The following is a 22,896-nucleotide window of genomic DNA, read 5'->3' as shown; positions in this document are numbered from 1 at the left end:
CAGCAGTGCACGATTGGTACTGGTAACGAAAATTCCCTAGATCTTGGCGTCACCGATATCACTGGTTTACATGAACAATGACAAACCGTTACGTCTACTTTCGAGCTAATGCCATCGCTGATTGGTTGGATAGTATCTCGTGAAAAATTACACCAATCACAGCCGGTGAAACAGAACGTTGTGTTTTAATGTAACCTTGATCATACTATTTTAATAATTTTTACTGGTACCGAAGGTTAATGGCCAACATGAAGGAAATAAAATTACTGTCCCAGACAAAATTACGTAGCTTCATTTACAAGATCAATGATTTACAATAATGTCAACAATAAATAAAAATGTTAATTCTGATACTTGCCGTCAAATGGCCGGCGCGCGCCGTTTTTGGCGTTGTTGGTGGCCTAAATGATTTGGGAACGAGTACCAATCAAAATACTATGACACCATTATTGACCTATTGACCTTTATAAAGCCACTGTCCTATTGTAGGTCAATCTCAGAGCTGTCTACACTTTATTTGTTTGTCGTATAAAGTAAACTTTTGTTTGTAAACAATAGTGCCACTTTTCTATTGGTCTGTTAAAATTCAGAGTATCACAGTCAAGGTCTTCCGAAGGAATTAATTGCCTCAGATTATTTAAAAAAATATATTTTCTAGAATCATTGAAATGATAAACATGAAGTGTAGTCAAAATTATTTTTTTACACACAATTTTTATGAAAACAGTATATACAATTTGCTTAGTTATCTAACGATAACATTTTCCTTTACTATTAAACACTGTTTAAAATATTTTATCACATTTTTTACTTTAAATCATAGCAAATTAATATCAAACCGTCTTTAATAATACTAATACTAATAAATTTTAATTACTGATATCTCAACAACAAATTCATCAGTGTAATTAGAAAAAGTTTAGGATTAGTTTAGATGAGAATGAAAATCTTGCGGTCTAGGAACTTTAAAGTGTATTTTATTACCGTGGAATTTATTGTCCATCAGGTAAAATGTAAGACATAAGACCATTTATAAAGGACTATCTTATAAACTCTAATTTGTTACTTTGTGGGCAGTGTTTTTTTTTGTTATTCTACAGGTTGATTCATTAACAATGGGAAAATCGAAAGCTGAAGATACTACACGTAAAATGGTGACCATTGGCGCAAACATGCCTTATCCGAAAGTTGATAGTTTCGGATATACAGGGTGTTGAAAGTTAAAATTTTAAATCGTTTTTTTTGCGATTATTCTGAAAATATGTAGGTTAGGAACTTGAAAATTTGTGAAACTATGTTTTTTTAGGTGACGAATAAGATGCGTGTTGTAATTTCAGCATTGCTCATAGAGGGCGCCACTTACGACCAATTTTACCGAAAGTTTAGTTAATAACTTTTTACCCTGTATGTCTAACATGAAACTTGATTCAAAACTTTGAAAACAATAATTTTTCCATTAATTGTGTATTCTTGTTTCATTTTGGTATCTCGATCCGTTTTCGAGAAAAATCGATTTAAAGAACACTATATTTTGATAATACGAGAAATTAAAAGCGAAACAAACCAAGTGTTTCTTCGTGTTATTACAACAATTAACAATAAAACAAATAAAATACGTAATTATGATTTAAAGTAATTGTTCGAAAAATCCACCGTTGACACTGATACACTTTACACGTTTTCTGAGAGATCTTCGAGTTTGAAACAACATATTGGGATTGCGTCTGACTTCGTTGGCAGCGATTTGTATTCTTTGCCACAACTCTTCACTAATTGAAAAGTTTATTTCGGGCAAAAGCAGAAGAATGGACTTTCACAATAAAAAATAATGTTGAGTACATTTTCCCTATATTTCAATAATACTTTAAATAAAACTACCCTATTATATTGTTTTTTTTTCAATACTTTGTACCTAAATTGTTCCGCCTTCCCTGGTACGGAAGTCAAAAGCCGCCACTGCTATTTACTAGTTTTATCTACCACTGTCATCTAATTTGTCTTTTTGATTGCTCAAATGACAGTACAAAGTTTATATTTACATGGACTCTGACGACTATTACGATTCTCTGGAGGAAGATTCGAATTATGGAAGCCTTGATGGATCGGAAGAACCCTCAATCAAAAGTAAATACAAAAATCCTAGTAAAATCCCTGTCAAAACTAAAATTCGATCGCGTCAGAAAGAAATTAAGGCAAGTTTTACCCAAGAAGATGACATAATTCCTTATTACAACCAAAGCTTGAGTAAAAGCGAAGTTGAACTGAGGAAAATGTTTCTCAAACAAGAATGGGATGCTAATGGACAAAAAAGTAAACAAGAAAAGAAGTTTAGCAAGAAAAAAAATCCAGTGCCTGATGTTAAAGCGAAATTCAAAAGTACTTCGTATTTGGATATGTTCTATGCGAAAAATGGTGTGGAGAAAATAAATTTATCCACTAGAGCTACTTGCGAAGATTTAAGTCCCAAAAGTTACACTACTTGTGAGGATTTAGAACTGGCGACATCGGTTTATCTGTCAGAAATTGAAAGGTACACAAAAAAAATGGTGGTATATGGTGTGCCTTCACGCATGTGGTGACGTCACTTGAGAGAAAGACAACGGCAACATGTGTCACCATGAAAATGTATCGATACTGACTTGTAAAGTATGATTCATGTCATTTGTAAGTGTGGAAATTGGATGTTTTACATCTTACGTATCATGATAAACTTAAATCGTCTCTTTACAGTTACTATTTGTGTCAAAACGAAAGTCTGTAATTCTCTGCTGACGTCATGCGTAGGCAGGACGAAATTGAGATGTCTAATGAGCACACCATACTACATTCACATCAGGGCAAAAAGTACATTTTTAATTGATTGTTTTTCAGTATTTACAGCTCTCAGAACGCTAAAATCGCAGAGGACTTGTCTCTGTCGCTAACAAGTTTTGATTCGCAATTCTGCAGTGTTTCTCAAGTTAACAATTACATTGTTAACAACATCAAAATTAAAAAAATTGCATATGCCAGACCAAATAACGGAACTAAAGTTCCAGAATTGGGCAGATTAGGTCCCGAAATTCCAAAAGATAAGGTTAATAAACGACATTTTTCATTACAATTTTGAAGGTATTACCATAAAAATTGTTTTTAGCTTGAATTACTTAAGAAACGGCAGGATTATGGGCAAAAAGTTAGTAGAAAAAATAAGATCAAGATGATAGAAAGGAAATTGCTTCAGAATTTGCAAGAGGAGATTAAAGAATGTAAAAAAATTATGTAAAACTAATAAAACTTTTCTTAGTGTATTTCTTTGTTAATCAACGAAAAATGGGGATTCCCGGATATCCCTGAATGTAAGTTAAATAGAAATACGGAAACAATATATTTTTACGCGAGCCATCTAGTAGAAGTAGTCGAAACTAACATTTCCATTGAATAACATTCCAGTAATTTAACAAGAAACAGTATATTTGTATTGAAAAGTATGTACTTCAAAGACCAAAATCTAAAAATAAATATTCGTAAAGACATTACCGCTGTTTATAAACAAGCCATCAATGACAAGTTAATCCCAAATTTGGATTGGCTATAAAAATAGTTGGTAACTGAGTTTAGTGTTTTGATTTAAGGCGTTGGCTATAGTGAACCAAAAAGAGAAAATAGACAGTTAGTTAATTTTAAGGTTAGGTTATTGTTATTAGTTTGACATATGTGTCAATTTTTAAAAAAATTCTCATGATTTATACAACAGAATAGCCTAATACACCAACTTCCATCTTATAAAAGGAACAAGATTCACAATAACAGGTTAGTGAAAATGGAACATAGAATTTAATCATACATTCTAAATGACCTTTCATGTTTATAATAGAGGTTTTATGTTTATTGATTGGGATGAGCTATTTATTTTGTGAGATAATAAACACAGATTTATTTTCATTTTAATTACTACATGTTTTTCCTACTATGTGGTTGTTTTCAACAGATAGTTGTGCCAAACTGCGGGTTGATAGCATGGCTGATTATGAAAAACAGTTTCAAGAAGACCTGGAAAGGGCCCAGGCCCTCAGTCTAGAGTCTCTGGCATTGGAACAATTCAAGACTAAGAAACTGCAAGAGTTAAGTCGATCATCTACCACGATATCAGTTCCTACTAAGCCAAAAACAACTTCAGGTACAGAATTGTGTAAAAACAACCACTCGTAACTATATTTATTATAATTTTAGTGACCAGGGCATCTTCTATGACCGAGACAGACTCTCAAATAAAGTACGACCGTCAACTGAGTAAATCCAGACCAAGACCAGGAACGTCTACAAGTAGCACTTCTAATTCTTTGATAGCACCTCCTCCGCCCTCATCTAGAAAAAATAGTTCACCAAACGATACTCCAGACTTGATTTCTTTCTCAAGCCCACCCACCAGCCGGAGCGACATTATAGAATTTTGTAATCAGCAAAGGTTAGCTATTTTTTTTAAAAAGCGTATCGAATTTGTGAAAGATTTAGGGATTATCTAACAATCTAACCTTGAGATAATTATCACTGATTTTTATAATTGACAGTAAACATTTCCCTTTTAGTTACAATAACAACAAAGTGTCCGTAATATCTACTTCGCCGATAATACAGCAGCAGCAGCCACCCCCTCCGGGATTTAAATTCTGGCCTCAGATGACCCTGAACACAAGAATGACTCCCATACTTCAATCAAACATTCCGCAGCAGCACACCATGTACAACAGAGGGTATTTTCAATCCCCTGTCGGCATGAATATAGGTTTCCGGTCACCGCTGAGTGTTAGCCCCACAGTTCAGTCTCCCATGAGCACTACACCACCGCAGATCAACCAGAGGGTTTCCTTTTACCAGCCACATCCTCCAGGTTTCATCGAATCCAATTTTTCTGCTAGTTCTCAGGTGTGTATTAAAAAAGAAACAATGAATGACTGGAATTTGTGTGGATTGTGTTGGCACAGTTTTCATGGGCATGTTGCCAATGATGCAACAAATCCTATGATTTATAAATTGATTGTTTTAATTTTAAAAATTCAGTAATGTGTGAGATTTACGCCGTGCAACGTAACTTATTGTTTTGTTTCCCGTATGTGTTTATTTGATTCAAATCTTATACTACTTTTTCTTAATTTTGTGTGTGGATAACTCATAATACTTTTATTTAAGAAAGGGAAATTTGAATTTAGGAAATACGCTTTTTAAACAATGATTTTATTGCATATTAGTATTGATTAATAAGCATTGTTGATAAGGTTTAGTTTCTAATCATTTATCACAATTTGTGATAAGACAATATCAAATAAGTTAAAAAAGCTCCAAATGGGAAATTTGCAGGTAAATCTGCTATTTTGGGTTAACTTCTGATTTGTATCAACAAATGTTTAAAAATAAATTCAGTATTTGAGAGGTAATACGGTAAAAAAATAGTTTTACTTTGGTTTTTATTGCTTTTTTTTTCCATGAAATCTGTAGGTAATCATAAAAATACAGTCCTGCTCTACAGTACTTCGTATCGTTCTCTTTACATTGACCATAAATGTTGCGTCCTTTATTTCCTTTGCTGTTTTGGACATGGGAAAAGAACTATGAGGATTAAAGTTGTAGAGACATTTTTATTACTTTCTAGTGCCTAAGATAAAGACAAGCTTCAAATTCCATCATCTTTTTTTCAAATGGATCACCCAGTATATTTTTGTTCATTTGGATAGAACATTCTCATGAGTTTACAATGATGTAAGGTTTGATGAGACTAATTCTGCCATAAGCATAATATGATAGAACTGATTAGTAAAACCCGACATTTGCTTGCGAAGTCTGTGGTATCACTAAAAAATTTAAAGACGATTTAAGCGAGTTAAATATATTAACATAAACTTATCAGTGTTTCGTTTTATTTTAAGTCAAAGGTGCATCTCAGCATATATCTGTATCATTAAAATCGCTTATATAGTGATCTCCTTCAACCACGTACTTATCAGTGAAAAGCGCAACATATTTTGAGGGGGAGTATTTGCATATTTATTATACTTTGGCAGATCATTCGCAGTATTTTCTTCACATAAACCATAAATATTGGATTTTCTTGTAGTAAATTATTAATTTGTTATAATTCAAATGAATTCAAAAAACTTTTCCTAAAAAATCATGTCAAATAATATCAAACGATGTTTCTCAATACTAAATCTAGACAAGATTTCTATTTGCCGATATTGCTGGAAACAACAGTTCCATGGGTTCCAGTAATATCTAATAAAGAGCTAATAATAAATAATTATCCAAAATAAAAACTATAAATAATAGCTCTATATACAGGGTGTCTCATAATTAGTGTCCAATAATTTACTACTTGATTCTATTGCCAAAAATACGAATATTTTTTCATATAAACATGGGTCGAGAAATGCTTCCTAAGGAAGCTATGCCCTCCTAAATGGGGCCCCAAAAAATTCATTTTTTTTTTTACATTTCCGAAATGGGTTGAAGGAAAATTATTAATTTTGACATCGTGAGCGCTCATTGAAAGTTGAAATAGATTATCATAAAATTTTTCAAAAATTTTAGTCAGGGGCGTCTCAATTGGAGGGAGTCGTCGGCTAAAATTTGCCCCAATTTTTTTGCTTATCGAAATTTTCAAATTCAGATGCCAACATATGATAGACCCTCATTTTCTATACAAAAAAAGTACTCTTTACTTCTTTCGATAAAATGCTCATACATAGATTTCTGGTATCGTATCATTTGATAAGATTTTTTGAGAAAAAAATTACAATTTAGGTACTTGAAAATGCTCAAGCTAAACATAGAATATGTTTTTTTTAAAAGCAAATTATTAAATTATCAACTCTTTAAAAAGACTTATTTCTTGCAAGTAAACATGGCATACCTGCTTTATCAAACATTAACATGTGCCTATTTTATTATTCTTCATATCACTAGTTTTGTCGATATTTATCCACAATTTTTTTCCTCTTCAGTATCTTGGGTTTTTCCTTGACGCACTGCATGTGATGATACTGTCCACTGTTTCACAGTATTAGACCACTAAGGTACATATTTCTGCCAAAATAATAAAAAATATACACACTAAACATAAATATTAGGTTGTATAAAAATACCCGGTATGACAGTTGTAACAGACGATTTATTTATGCAATAGAACTCCAGGCGAATAAAATCATTTCAAAAAATCACATTTTATTACCGATCTGTTTACAGTCTCCACCGGCTCTGCCCCCTAAAAACCAGCAGAGGCCGCCTCCACCTGTCATCCCCAGAAGTTCTGCGTCGTCAAGATCATCAACGCCGTCTGCAAAACCACCTCCTAAAAATTACACGAACAGTCACAATTTAATAGATTTTGCTCAAGCCGATGACAAGAACAGTGTGCGTGTCAGCATTTTGCAAGAATTCGATCCCCTTTCCGACTCATATTACAGCTCTAGTAGTTCCAGAACCATCAGTCCAGATTGCTCAGGTACTAAATGAACTGTCTCAATATATTTACTAATAATTAATCTTGTAGTTGACGATACTTTATCCATATGTGGTAGCGTGTACGAGGAGTACGATCCTTACGACTTCATCTACACTGGATCGGCAAATACCAGTACTTCAGATCCGATTTATGCCACTGTGATTAGACCCGATAGTACTCCATTGTCACCGGCACCACCTCGTATGTCCACGATAGACAGACGTACTAAAAATTTCAAGGTTAGTTACTAACTTGTAAAAAAATTCAAACTGTGTTTTATTTTTTAGAGAAATTTGCTGAATATCATCGAAGATGCCAGCAATCGTTCCCTGAATAAAGATTCTGATTTAAAAGCATTTTATAACATGGTTTATAATGTTAGAAGTAAGTACATTTACATTCCTTCAATATTTAATTTTTGTGGGTGAGATGTAACCTACAAAGTACATGTCATATCTTAAATATCATTGCAACTCAATGCCTACTGGCACAAAGCGTTGCTTTGTACCTACTGACAGACTGAACTACTAATTTTATTCGTATAAATGATCCTAGATATTGGGGGTGTAATTCCATTCTGGGCAGGGTACAATATCACTGGTTAAAAAATTTAACCTCTTATTAAAACTTTTTTTTAGAGCAATACCGTTACAATGACCCCGACACAAATATGGGTCTCGTGATAAGCCCCATGGTAAATTACCAGTACAATGAGGGTCTCAGCATCAAACTCCAAGTTCATCCTGATTTCGAGGGCGCCGATTTCAACAAACCTATAAGCTTTACTTGTGACGGTAAAAAAAATTGTTCTCTTATTCTCTTTTACCTCTAGCTTATTCATTTTGCAGTGACGTCTAGTGTGGAGCACGTTACTATGCAATTAACTTACGACTTGGAGGCACCCTCCTCGAATTTGTACACCTTGAAAGTGTGGGGATGTAACGAATACTTAGTGCCTACAACCCTGCTAAGCGATTATGAATACGTTCACGATTGTATCAAACTCGATGAAGATGTGCTCTTGATCCTCATTCCTGATTCAAAAAAGGATAAATCTTTCGCTAGAACGGTAAAGAAGTTTTTATTAACGCTGGGATGTGGATAGATTATCTTTCTTTTTTTTTAGATTCAAGACGATAATGACGACGAAACGTTAAGATTTGATAACATCCTTCCTAATGATTCCGTTGTACATATCACTTATGAGAATTTGAAAATTCTGTTAGGTATGTATCGATAATTATTATCAAACGTGTATTTTATATGTTTATATCCAGAAACCGTCGAAAGTGAAATGAAGAAACTTGAAGAAGCAGCGTTACAAATCGATAGGAGTAGCAACTCTTCCGTCATGCCGCCTTTGCAACCGTTAAAAGTGATACAGTCCGTCAAATGTATAATCAACTTAATGGGTGACCTTTGTACGTTGGATATCATGCAAACGGTGGAGGCCCTCATGGAATTTTGTAGAAACTTTATACCTTCCAACGTAAGTACTACAAAGTATATTATATAAACATTATTGTTGTTATAAATTTTTAGACGGTGAGTTTTTCTGAAACTATCATCAACAGCTGCGATAAAATCCGTTTTGCCATTCAAAACCTCATAGAAATGTACTGCCAGGCGTTTACAGTGGACTTTGACGTTAAAACTCCAGCCTCTAACGAACGTAAGTAAAATCTCTGATGTCAGAACCGTTCAACCGATTGGTAATCATTTTCAGCTATCAGATATGTCCATGACGTCATGGATTCCCTTGTGATACGCATCTGTGCGATACACCGCCCTGCCTTCGAATGGGAAGAGGAAGAATATTATATCGCTGCGCACGTTTATCACGGTACCAAAAAAATTGGCAAGACTCTCTTGACCCAACCTAGTAAGAAGATTGAAAGGGACAAACTGTGGCCAACACGTATAATATTTGATAACTGGTAGGTACTTGAAGGTTCAAGGGTAATTCTTCTATGTTGATCATGATTTTAGGTTAGAATTCGAAGATGTGCCTATCAGTAGTTTAGGCAGAGAGTCCCGATTGGTGCTGCAGGTTTTCGGAAAGACCTTGGCTGCTTCTGACAGTGAAGAGGCCAAAAATTCGAGTTTACCGGTTTACAAGGAAGAGGAAATCGGATGGACGGCAGTTCAATTATTTAATTACGAGAGGTAAGAAGTGAAGTATATCATTTTTTTTTAACTTATGTTTTTGCTTTCCAGTACTTTGACTCAGGGTAGCATGTTGCTCTCGATTTGGCCGAAAGACGCAAATTACATAAACGATCACGTTTACGGGCCAGCTCCGGCAGTGGGGACTCATCCGGATCCGGACCATCCCATGTTAGGTTTAGAAATAGTTGTGCCCAATAAAGTGCAGTTTCCTTCAGTAACGCCAGAACTCTACAGTAGCGTGATCAAAGGAGATTTTTCGAGTTTGGATAACGAGACACAGCAGTTGCTAGTTGACGCCTGCGAGCAAGACATGCTGTATAAATTCCCTCCAGAAATCAGAGAGGTAAAATTTCCCATTTGCGTAAAATAATTTTTACAAAACGGTTGGTTAAAATATTTTATACGTGCTTCGTCCCTTTTTGATATTCAATCATTTTGTGCACAAAAAAAGATAGAAAACACAGAGTGTATCTTTGAATTGGGGTCATATTTATATGAATGTTTCTTTAGGAATGCATAAGTATATGAAATTCTTTTTTTTTAATCAAATAAATAATCGTTAGAATTAGTATTACAAATACATGAATTGTAGGCAATCTACAGTGCATGTGCAGGGAGATAGTACGGGTCAACGGTGACGAAGCGAAGGGTGTTAGCTGTTCCGCAGCAGCGGGGTACAAAAATTACTAAAAAAAGGTTTAAAAAAAAAATAAGTATTTATGACGGAATTTGAAAAAATAAACTATTGATACGTGTTTTTAAAGATCAAAGGAAGCCTCTGCATAAATTTGACCCACACTCAAAGCTACACCCTGTATATAGATTTTGATTTAGTGGGTAGGTTCCAATTGTATAATTAATCTTGAAATTTTCAGATTTTATGGGAGAAGCGACACTACTTATACCATTTACCCCGAGCTTTACCAAAGGTGTTATTAGCCGCTCATAGTTGGGCCTACGCTCAATTACCCGATTTACATGGTATGTTACACACGTGGACCAGATTAAAACCCATTCAGGCCTTAGAACTATTATTACCCGTGTAAGCACAATTTTTATTTTCTTTTTTAATACGATAAACTGATTCTTTTTCGTTATGACTTACGTATTATTTTTTTGTGAAGGTATCCTGATCTGGAGGTTCGAAAGTTAGCCATCAGATGGATTCGGGGCCTTACAAACGACGAACTGGTGGACTATTTGCCACAGTTAGTTGTTGCTTTAAGGCATGAGACCTACGAGAACTCTCCCTTGGCACAATTCCTTTTAGATAGAGCCTTACGATCGCCTAGATTCGCTCACTACCTGTTCTGGTTGCTCTGTCACAGTTTACCAGGAGATTCTCCGCAGGTATCGTTGAAATTCACTTGTTATTTACCATGGATATATTGATATGTGTTTTTATAGAACTGTTCGTCTGAGATGCGAAACAAAGAAGACTCGATAAGTGAAGTTCGACATCACCGAAGACTGAAGTTGTTGCTTAGAGCACTTCTAGCGATTTCCGGAAAGTCTCTCGGCGACTGTTTCCTATCGCAACAGTCTCTCGTCAAGGTATAAACTTATAAAACAACAAGCAATATATCTTTTACTTATTATTTTGTAGAAACTCAACGATATCGCGGAAGAAGTCCAGAGATCCAAAGACTCGCATCGAATAACGGTGCTGCACAACGCCTTAGGGCAGATTCACAAGGATATGCAGGATAATCCCACGAGTCTCCCCCTGTCTCCCACCCTAAAAGTTAAAGGCGTGGACGTGCAGTCGTGTTCGTATTTTCCCTCTAACACCCTACCGTTGAAGATAAATTTCTTGATGGAGGACAGTTCTATAAGACCGGCGATATACAAGGTCGGGGATGACTTGCAGCAGGACATGTTGACCCTGCAGATGATCAGACTGATGGACAAGTTGTGGCTGAAGAAGGGGTTAGATCTGAAGATGGTTGCGTTCACTTGTATACCGACGTCGAGGTGCAAAGGTATTATTTGTCGTTTAAGTTGCGTCATAAGTTTAATGTTTGCTGTCGTTTAGGTATGATTGAAATGGTTACTAAGGCTGAGACGTTACGGAAAATCCAGGTAGAGCATGGATTGACGGGATCTTTTAAGGACAAACCGATAGCCGAGTGGTTGGCAAAACATAATCCGTCTGAGTTGGAATATGGTCGAGCTGTCCAGAATTTTACAGGTAAGGATATACAGGGTATTCCTAAATAAGTGTCGTAACGGAAAACTGTAAATTCCTCTTGAAAAAAGAAACAATGTTTTCCTCTTCCATTTTTCTCTCCGGGCTTTCGTTTTCGAGATACACAGTGTCAAAACTTTTTATCCCCACTTGATTATTTCTTATGGGGTCACATGAAGAGCATTGTCTATGAAACCCCTGTCAATACGGTCGAGAGAATTGACCGTTAGGGTTGAAGCCACAGCGGAACAAATTAGAAATACCCATCAAATTATGAACAACATTCAGAGAAACATGATCCGACGCTGTAATGCGTGTATTTAAGCCAATGGGCATAATTTTGAACAGTTTTTGTAAATTTTATTCACTAAAGTGATAAACAATTAGTTTTTGTAAGTTAAAATCCTATCTGTTGTTAAATTTCGTTAAAATTGTTAATTATTAGTACCTATTTTTTGAATTCCAAGAGATTTTCGAAACATTAGCAAAATGTTTGTTTTTGTTCAAAAAGAGTAATTTTTCTTGAAAACTTTAAAGCAGTGAACCGGGAGAACTCTTTTTGTGTAAAATTCATTGGCACTTCAGAATTTGCTGTCAAATGTCAATTTTTCCAGTGGCGTAAAAGTTAGGGGGGAAGAACCCTTACGATACCTTAAAATCTCCACCACTGACACGTCCAATGAATTCGAGAAGGGTGCGAAAAAGTAACTATTAATAGTGGTTAATGTGTATACAAAAGCTCAGTCCTGTAGTTCAAACGGTTCCTAAGATATTGACAATAAACTAAAAAAAAAAATAAAATTTTTGTTATTTAGGAACACCCTGTATAATATTTTTAGATGACGAAACCTTTGGTTGAATATCAATTGCACATATAATTATCCCAGGAAACAAATAAAAATAATTTGTATATTGACTGATACGAAAAAAATACTCCTATAAAACAAAAAAAAAGTAATAGTTTAACAGCAAGAGTAGATAAAGTACTTTAATTTCTTTTTATTGCTGTTTATTCATTTTAATATTTATAAAAATATCACCTTCATAAACAGATGGTTGTCGTCTGAAGCATCTTTTAAAATTCTTATCATCCTGATTCCAAGACATTTTTTAAAATTCTAACTATCATTTAATTATTTAGCAATAATTGTAATCAGTTTGCTGTATCCGAAAACATTACGAAGCGTTATTTGATGGACCGAGCTCGTCAGTGGTATTACTTACTTTTAAATATCAAAAGTTTCATTTACCAGCTACGTTGACTGTAGTCGAGTAAGAGGGTCATAATGTTGGCAATTTTACTTTTTTTTGATTTCTCCAAAGAGTATGACTCACATCATTGATAGTATTTGCGCTTTTCCACTTTTGAAAGCACATACAGTGCACTTCAGTTATCAAATACCCTCTAAAGAGAAAAAAAATGTATACTTTATAACCAGAGGTACACTATAAAAAAAAAACATAAAAATAATATGTATTTTTCATTTAAATAAACAACTAAACTAAGAATAAATAGAAAAAATTGCATATGCTGCATATACATAAACTGAAATAAAAGTCTCGTGATTTATTTCTATACTTTTGTTCATCAAATTCAATAAAAAAAAATATTAGTTCGATGATATTTATTTTTAGAGGTAGATTACTTTTAAAGTTAAAATAATTATCAGTTATGAGTGACCTTTAGAACTTAAAATATCGATTTGAAATTTTCAGAATCGAGATTTTCTTCAACCTAGAAAATGATAAAATAATGAGAAAAAAAATTTAAAAAAAAATAAATTTTTGCCAATCTAGGAAATTTTTAAAAATCTTGAGCAACCTCTAAAGAAAATTTTGTGTGCTGATTTTTTAAGGGGGCTCTTAAAACATGATAAACTAACATATTTTCACAAGAGACAAGAAAAAAAGATTTGTTTTTTTTGGGCCACCCTAAAGTACAGAAATATGTACATATGTTTGTAAAACAACATTTTGTTTATTATTTTTCGGTAAAAAATCTTGTTATTTTTGTTTGTTGACTTTTCTTACATAATTTTATATTCTCGATGTGCTTCTCAATTTGCTTGCAGAATTTCCGCAGGAATCACCTTTCAGTTATAACGTACATTCGTACTTTACAACCAGAATATGGCAATTATGTGGGTGAAAATATCGAACGTTATAGCTGGAGTTAAAATTATTAATGATACACTATATCCAGTAAAAGTACAAGAGCAATTGGCCGGGTCCAATTAAATGAATACGTAAACATCGGAAGTACGTTACATCCCATGTACATTATAGACAGACTACACTGTATATTCTTTGTCGTATACGAGTAGCAACTGTGATTTTTGGGGCAATTATATTTTTTCCTAGGGTCAATTCAAGAGACGATATTTAAATATTCTTCTGTTTACACAATGTGTAGTTATTGTAATTAGGAATTCGATTAGATATTTCATTTTGATTCATAATCATTCAAAATAAAATAATCGTATTTTAGCTGATGTTATGCTGTTTTTATTTTTGTATGTAATTTTTAACTGTTGGCACTTTCTTTTTATATTACTGACAAAATCGTTATTAGGCGCACCTTTTTGTGTTATTGTACTTTTGTTCATTATTGCTTTTTTTAATGTTTCTTTTGGAATTTTTGTTTCCTCTCTACCCTCTTGTCCTGTTGTTAGGTTTTTATACCTGTAGAACACTGTATCACATACTAACATTGGTTAATATTTAATAAATTATGCAAATGTGCGAAAATGTAAATTTTTTGAAAACACATTTCTTTTTCGCCACTTCATTTGTATTGACATCAAAAAAGTATTGTCTTTAAACTAACTTTACCGATATGTCTATCATTAGACTTTAAGTAAAACGTGAACTCTATATTTAAATAAAATAACAGACTTTTTTAAATCCGAGATGATTTGTTAAAAAAGAGGATTAAAAATATTTATATGTGCAAATTAACATTTACCCGATGACTATTGTATTGTATAGTCCATTCACTTTGCATTTTCACTAATACATAACTGGAACATTTTTTAAGCGTCATGTGCTGGGTATTGCGTCATCACCTACATCTTGGGCATCTGCGATAGACACAACGACAATATTATGTTAAAAACATCCGGCCATTTGTTTCATATAGATTTTGGGAAATTTTTGGGCGATGCACAAATGTTCGGGAATTTTAAAAGGTAAGTATTGTTCACACGAGTTATTCGCTTATAAATCTCTCAATTCCCAGAGATCGGGCTCCCTTCGTTTTGACGTCAGACATGGCGTACGTTATAAACGGCGGCGACAGACCGACGGAGAAGTTCCACCAATTCGTCGACTTGTGTTGCCAGGCGTTTAACATCATCAGGAACCACAGGAATCTCTTTTTATTTTTGGTAAGGTACAAAATATATTAATTTTCTTTAATGATAATGACACTTTTTTAGATAACGTCTTCGGGAATATGTCGCATTACCCCGGAATCGATAGGTTACATGCACAAAGCTTTGCTGCCGGAACTGTCGAATCCAGAGGCTGCAGCCTATTTCACGAGACTTATAGAGGAGTCGCTGAAGACCCGGTTCACTCAGTTCAACTTTTTCCTGCATAACTTGGCGCAACTGAAATTCACCGCCGACAATAATGGTGGTTCGTTGCTGTCTTTTGTGCCAAAAACATACAGGTATTACTGAATTTCTATTTACGAACACTTGTAATATACTGTACTTTTCGTTATTAGCTCTACTCTAATTGAATCGGTTGTAACAATTTTCAATGTTTTTTTTTTAGTATGGCCGCTGACGGGCAATTGGTACACGTGGAAGTCGTGAATTACAGAAAACGTTATGATCCAGACAAGTACTACGTGTATGTTTTGAGAGTTTACAGAAAGGATCAGAAACAGCCGATGGAGATACAAAGAACTTATAAGGAGTTTTGCGAATTGCACCAGAAACTGTGTATTTATTTTCCGTTGGCAAAACTTCACAGGTAACCAAAAATATCACTAGTTGCTTTATATTGAACAGCGCTTTGTCAAAATGTGCTTACTCTTCTTAATCATATCGAAAAAATTTCTCTAGGATTCTATAAAAAAATTCCTATTTAAAAAAGTTGTTTACGCAGACTTGAACAGCCTTCAACACATAACATTAATTAACAATCTGTCAAGATACAAGCTAATTTATAAGATTCGTACGTTATCTGTTGCCAATGTTCACAAGTGCGTCTTATTGCATCCAATATGTCAGTCAAGAGATAATGTGAGATTTGTGGTATTAAAATTGATGGATTTCTATTGTCATACCTCTATTTCTACATATAAACAGTATTTATATAATCTGATATGAGTGTTTTACCTTGTTCAATTTCTATAACTGCTTAGTGGAATTGTATTACAAATATTTTGTAAACATTCCATGAGATAATGATGGGAGTGCTTAAAAAAACGCCGTTACACTCGAGATTGTCACTGATAAAGCAATGAAGTAAATTATTTTTTTACAAAAAGTCATAGATAAATATAAAAATTTTATTTATAGTAATGATGTGTTGAAGTGTTTCTATTAGATCAAAAGAAGTTTGCCTCCAAAGTTACTTCAGGGATCCCTTCTAGAGCCTCTTTTATTTAACCTACCCATTAATGATTTTTATAAATATTGTGAATTAAAATTGAAAGAAGTCATTATGTAAAAAAAACTTTTATTTTTCAATATTTATAACTTAAACTTATCGTCTAGAATTACATACAAAACCCACACATATAAATACATGAATAACTAACAATCTGCCCCGCTGCTACGCCTCTCGTCGTCATCCTCCATCAGTTGAATCCTTCTCGGTCGTGCAATTTCAGCCTCTTCTCCTTCCCCAAAGAAAATACTCGCCGCTTGACTGCTGTAACCCATCCTGGTGAAACGAGGCTCCTCTTCTTCGTCGTGAGACTGTTCGTCCTCAGACCGAGAGTAGGTTCTGCTCAGATCGTGCTTCATTATGTTAATCTTGAAGTAGTCGACTTCGTCGTCTGTAACGTGATTTGGAACGAAATTTATGTTGAAATTTTCATCCGTGGCCGGCTCGTTGTATTTCTGTTGTAATTTGTTTGAGTCTAATGGTAAGCTCTTTGTGAAATTTATGTGGTCAATTTCCATGGTTTTATCGAAACTGGAGCTTCTGGAGCTGTGTTGGGTCATGAAAATCAGGGTTGATTGGTCATTGAAACCACCGTTTTCTTTCGCGGAAGTTTCAGGAACAGACTTGGGTTTTAAATAGGTGTCAGACATGTATTCTGTACCGTTGGTTAATGTTGATCGGTCATTGAAACCACCGTTTTCTTTCACGGGAGTTTCATAAAAAGACTTGGGTTTTAAATGAGTGTCAGACGTGTATTCTGCACCGTTTGTTAACGTTCCGTCTTCGTCATAAGTAGTCACCTTTTTCAGAATAGACTGAGCGTGTTGTTCGTTCCTCACACTGTGGTCTGTAGAATAGAGGTGGTTGTTCGTGACGACTGCTACTTTCTCGGTAACCAAGCCGTTGTGTTCTTCAGTGGTTTTTTTGTATTTAGTGTCGGAAACAGCCACACTGGTGCCGTTACTCGGTACGGTGAATGTGGTGGAGACTGTGATAGGGTCGTTCGATCCTGCGTGTCCATTTTGTTGTTTGTGAATAGCTGGGGATGTATCGCTATTCAGATTCGTTAAGGATAAGCTTTTCTGTGGTGTTGGAGCAGGCGACGATGATTGTAAAGTTTGGGTCTCGGGGAAAACCGCTGATTTGGTAAGAGCCTTCCTGTCTTTTTTCTTGGAGTGAGGGCGGACCACCTCGTTTTTCTTTATGCTGTTCGCTTGTAGGGATTTTTCAGCTAAAAAAAAAAAATTATTTTACATTTTAATTTAAAAATGTTTAGTTTGATTCACTTAAAAATGTGCACCATGTGTCTTGGTAAAAGTCAAAACATCGAATTATTTTTTAAATAAAAACAATTGTTCAAGTAACCATATTAGATTTAATAGAATTAAATATTTACATAAACCACATATTTACATTAATTTTTTAACATACTGTATATCGATTATGAATGCGGTGTACAGTTTTGTTGAAATAGTAAACAAGAGATTAATAATACAATAATAAATCCTTTTGATCCAAGGTTTACTTACAGTCTGGCGCATCAAACTCTGAGTGTATGTGGTATTTTAGGCACACTATTTCTTGCGGTTTATTTTTACTCGAGCTGCTGCCAGTAAACTTAGCTTTAAACCCCCCGAAAAGTCCCATTTTTTTATGTACCGTACCCCTTAAGGGACTGGAATGTAATTTTTTTGATACAAAAACTGTTACTAATCAGTATTGGCAATGTATGTCTTATCTAAATCATTTGATAGATTACAAGCTGATAGTATGTAATTTATCTATAATGCTACACTTCATTGTTTTTAAGAGATGTTATCTGTTTTCTGTGGCATTGAATCACTGTTACTTTGCCCGATTTACACAGTGGATTGAAAAAAATGTTGTGTTTCCCTTTTATCCTGAGATAAAGTAAATTCAAATCGATGATGCGGTACAGAGTTTTCGGAAATATGTTCTGTTCGATTTTCCAAACGTTACTTGCTGTTTTTCCTTTATTAATAGTTATCAGTCGGATTTATCTCTGGTATTAACATTCTCTCGAAACACGTATAGAACCCTAAAACTCACGTGAAATATGATTTTATCAGTCTGAAAATAAACTTCTCAACTAGTTCTAAATCTCTGAGGCGTATTATCATAATCCCTTCTCACAAGTGGGCTATTGTTTGTCTTTAAATATACAAATGATGTTAGAATTGCTCTTCCATCATGTTCTTATTTTGAAACATTTTTAGGCATTTCAGGGAGTGAATTTAATTTCTTTTATCTAAAAGTAATCTTGAAAAGACGTTGTCAATATTTGTGTTACTCAATTCATGCGACAATAATAACTGCCTTTATTAGTTGGATGCAATAAGGAGATACCCGCATTTATTATTTTTATTATTTTCAATTGCTAAAAGCTTGAACTGGCTAAAGTTTCGTACTAAAATGGGGAGTTGCTTGAACAATTTGATACTTTATCGAATAATCCTGGAATTAGTTTTGAAATAGTCTTTATAAGGCTAATACAGGGTCCGGCAGAAAGGTCGGACGGAAATAAGGGCCGATGACGAAAGTTTTGCCTATAGCGTGCCAAACCGTCACTTTCGTGCTATGCAGCGTTCTTTCATGTAATGTTCACGGATTTTCATCAGCCGAATAACGACAGTTCTGTTGATTGTAAGAAACAATTTGTCATTAAAAAAAATTACTCATTGTACTCAAAGTTTTGAATTTAAAAGTTGATACAACTATTATATTGTGAAATTGGATAAAATGATTAAAACAGGTTCATAAATTAACTAATTTTAGGTGGTATTAAAACATAGTAAATAATTTTGTACAAATTAGATGTACCGCTTAAAAAAAATCTAATAATTATATTGCATGTATTATAAAATTATTATTGCAGTTATAAACATCTAACTGATGCGCAATATACAGGCTGTAACTTTGAATGGGATCGTATTTATATTGACCTTCAGAAACTCATACAAACACATAAGTTGTTTTTTTTAATTTTCATACTCTCTGCTTGATAGGCGGAGGTATGAAAATTTGAAAAAAAAAGCTCAAAATATTCACTAAAGAAGAGAATTGTTATTTAATCATGTTTATCATTGAATCCTCTCTTTTTAGTTTATCGACTGGTCTACATATGGGTCGCTCCAACATAAAACAAGTCGCCCAAAAACGATTCCAAGAAATCAGCCTCTTCGTCAAGTCGCTCTTCTTGTGCGCTCACGAAATAGCCCACTCTGATCTAGTCTACACTTTCTTCCATCCCCTCCTGAGAGACCAGCAGTACCCCGACGAATACTCCAAAAAAGTTAAAGGTACGTTCTATACTTTTATAACACCAGTAACGGGAAAAATTATGTTTTTTATGCTAGATCGAACCGATTTCCAAAACGAATCAGGAAGACTGAAAGGTCAATTAAAACTTTCTTTACAATACAACAAAGGGGTGTTTTGTGTGATGGTTCACCACGCGAGAGGTCTGCCGAGGTTGTCAAACGGCCAGGAGCCCTCTACGTACGTTAAAGTTTACCTGCAGCCCGACGTACAAAAGAGTACCAAGCGGAAAACGAAGGTTGTGAAGAAGAACTGCCACCCTAGCTTTATGGAGATGGTAAGTAGCACCATTCAATAAATTTGATCATATGAAAATTATAAATCGTGGTTCATATTGGTATCAATAAATAGAAGAAGAAGAAGAAGAAAAAGTAGTTCAAAGTTTTGGCGGCAAATACAGCAATACTCTTAGAATTTATTGACTAACTTTATGTGTAAATATTTCAGCTTGAATATCGAATGACTCTAGAGATAGTGAGGACGAGAAAACTGAAGGCCACCGTCTGGAATTACGATGCTCTGCAGGAAAACGAGTTCATGGGCGGCGTGGAGCTGGATCTGGGCAGTCTCGATTTAACTGCCGAAACGAGCGAGTGGTATTCCTTGTGCAACCTAAGCAGATAGCAGTTGTACTCTTTCAGATGATACAGCGGCAAATATCAGTTGCTGGTAATGTGACAGGTTTACGATCTCGGCAAAAAATTTGATACGAACATTGAAAAGTAGTAGGGTTCATCTCAGTTGAGGGAAATAGTGAGGTTAAATTTTTACATCTTAAGCAAGGTTTGTGAAAGGGTACCAGTGGGGGTGTTTAGTGAAAACGCTAGGTCTGAAATGTCACTGAATAGAAATAGAAAATTATATATATGCACATTTATTATGAGTAATTAGTAAATTTAAAAACTCTCGCACATTGATAAAGTACTGTTAAATAGAAAAAGTTCTTGAAAGTCTTCATATTTTGATTAAATTTTGCGTTTTTCTAGACATTCCCACTAATTCGCTGCACAAACAATGTAATCCTAATATCGTGTTAATTATTCAAGTCTGACTTTAGTATAAGAGGCAAATAGTTTGTACGATAATCGAACTTAGCTCCTAAGGTGCTATCAACTTTTACAATGTAATGTAATTGCCAAAAAATTCACAAAAACAATCACACTTCTTGTCTAACACTCTTATTTGCGGTTATAGAGATTTTTATTTAAGAATTCTTCTTGGTAGGCGTTCGTTGTATATTTCTGCACGGTATAACTATGCTTTTGAGTTGTGATGTGATGGTTGCGAGGTTATGGCTGAAAAAAAAAAAAAATATTTTAATGTTTAAATACAGGGCGTCAATTATGTACGTCAATCAACTTTAAGGGGTGATTATTTGAGTAATTTTAAGAAAAAATATTATATATGGACCCGCACCACTAACCGATAGATTTCAAGATACAGGGTGTTGAATTAAAAAAAATAACCTATATGTACACCAGTGGCGGATATACCGGGAGTTACTTTTATCAAAAACTCCAGAAATTTGATGCCACTGAATATTTTAAAAATTGTCTCACTACTTTTAACTCTTCGTGTTGCTTTCAAGAAAAGGATACCTCATTTAATTTTCAAAACACCAAACACTGCATAAAATGTAAAATAATTCTAGAGCTATTCATTTTCCAAAAAAATTTCATAGGTCTATTTTGCTAGAAATACCGTTTTTCAGTTTAAAATCACTCAAAAAGTCGCCCCGTGAAATTTCTCACATACTTATTTAACATCCTGTATATGCAAAAAATTATTTTTAATTAATTATATACAAAATATATTGCTGAAAATTCTTTTAGAAGATCTTCCGCAATTTTTTTACAGAACAAAAGTTTCTACTCGTGTTATATTAATTTTCATTGGAGTAAATAATTAAGGAGTATTGTGGGATATATTTATTATTTTTATTTAATTGTTCATAGTCATGAAAAAAAAAACAAAACATACAGGGTGATATATTTTAGAATAATAACTGTTATTATTATTTTTTCCTTTCGGGAAAGTTAAAAGAATTTAGTAATTGCTCATGAGTAACCTACCTCTAATTTTCACGAAATTTGATTACATTCATGCCTCTGTTCCTTGAATCTCATTTTTACCTTTAGATATTAAATTTCTGTGCATTTTAATATTTTACATTCAACGACTGTTCTTCGTCTCAAGCACAAATTTGATACATAACCCATTTTGAGATGAATCGATCGTCTATAAGTGACACATGAATTTATGGAATTATACAGCTTTTATAAAAGCAACGGGTAGAGTATAATAGCGCGAAGACCATTGAGGTGGGAATTTGTAATCAATTGCTAAAATTCAAACAAATAAACTGAACAAATGAAGACCTCAGCGACTGACTTCAATGCAACACCCTGTGTGTAAAGAGTTAATGCCAAAGTTGCAGTGGTAGTAACGTTTTTAGAATTATTTATTTTAAGTAGTAATCATGCATATTTATTTCTTAATTATACAGGAAACGTAATCATACTGTATTGATTAAAGTATTACTCCCATTCCTAAGTATTATAGATGGATTGAGTGTTCGTCGGAACTGTTTCCGTATAATTCGAGAGGCGTTCTTTTGAAACCTCGTATTTTTTATTGCATTTTGAGAAATGGGTCCGATGATCGATTTTAAATGAGAATTGTATAATTATTAGCATTTATTTTGTAATTCTTTATATACGTAATATATATATACACTTATTATAGCTTATTTTTTCGTTTTCCTTGTACAGCATTTATCTTAATCTTAATGGCCCTCATAACGCCTTGATTCATCTAGTGGTGACTAATGTAATTACTGACGAATGCCTACTATCTAAATCAGGATTTTAAGTACCACATTTATCGTTTATTTAAATACCTATTTTTAATGCTGAATTTTTGAAATTTTTACCTGGATGTTAATACCAGCGTTACAAGTGAACCTTTATACCTACTATTTGAACAATTAATAGATACCCTAAAATTGTGTTGCAGGCACACACCGTAAAGACTGCACGCGTCGTTCTCGCAGTTGAGAACCAGTGACGACAAAATGCAGGGAAAGTAACTAGAATTACGC

General features: G+C 34.1%; 2 protein-coding genes across 2 annotated transcripts; one reads left to right on the top strand and one right to left on the bottom strand.

Moving 5' to 3' along the window:
- The first annotated feature begins 3,683 nt into the window (after nt 1-3,683).
- Nucleotides 3,684-22,536, top strand: LOC108906883 (phosphatidylinositol 4-phosphate 3-kinase C2 domain-containing subunit alpha). The gene is given in 27 exon segments (XM_018710319.2): nt 3,684-3,792; nt 3,971-4,159; nt 4,213-4,447; nt 4,569-4,905; nt 7,219-7,477; nt 7,526-7,716; nt 7,765-7,861; nt 8,116-8,271; nt 8,326-8,546; nt 8,604-8,703; nt 8,755-8,966; nt 9,020-9,149; nt 9,204-9,438; nt 9,440-9,643; nt 9,695-9,989; nt 10,522-10,688; nt 10,771-10,996; nt 11,054-11,200; nt 11,253-11,628; nt 11,682-11,837; nt 14,872-15,022; nt 15,073-15,220; nt 15,272-15,507; nt 15,615-15,815; nt 19,581-19,777; nt 19,835-20,073; nt 20,244-22,536. Coding segments are annotated over 26 exon segments (5,253 nt in total). The 5' UTR covers nt 3,684-3,792; nt 3,971-3,999; the 3' UTR covers nt 20,421-22,536.
- LOC108906884 lies at nt 16,510-18,169 on the bottom strand. The gene is made up of 2 exons (XM_018710320.2): nt 17,987-18,169; nt 16,510-17,688 (listed from the first exon to the last, which is right to left on the bottom strand). Exons 1-2 carry the CDS (start codon nt 18,102-18,104, stop codon nt 16,604-16,606), a joined length of 1,203 nt encoding a protein of 400 aa, XP_018565836.1. The 5' UTR covers nt 18,105-18,169; the 3' UTR covers nt 16,510-16,603.
- Nucleotides 22,537-22,896: the final 360 nt, after the last annotated feature.

The sequence above is a fragment of the Anoplophora glabripennis genome, unplaced genomic scaffold (assembly GCF_000390285.2).
Source record: "Anoplophora glabripennis isolate ALB-LARVAE unplaced genomic scaffold, Agla_2.0 scaffold144, whole genome shotgun sequence".
Classification (NCBI taxonomy): Eukaryota; Metazoa; Arthropoda; class Insecta; order Coleoptera; family Cerambycidae; genus Anoplophora; species Anoplophora glabripennis.
Note: the sequence above shows the minus strand (reverse complement) of the source record. Positions and strands in the feature narration are given on the sequence as shown.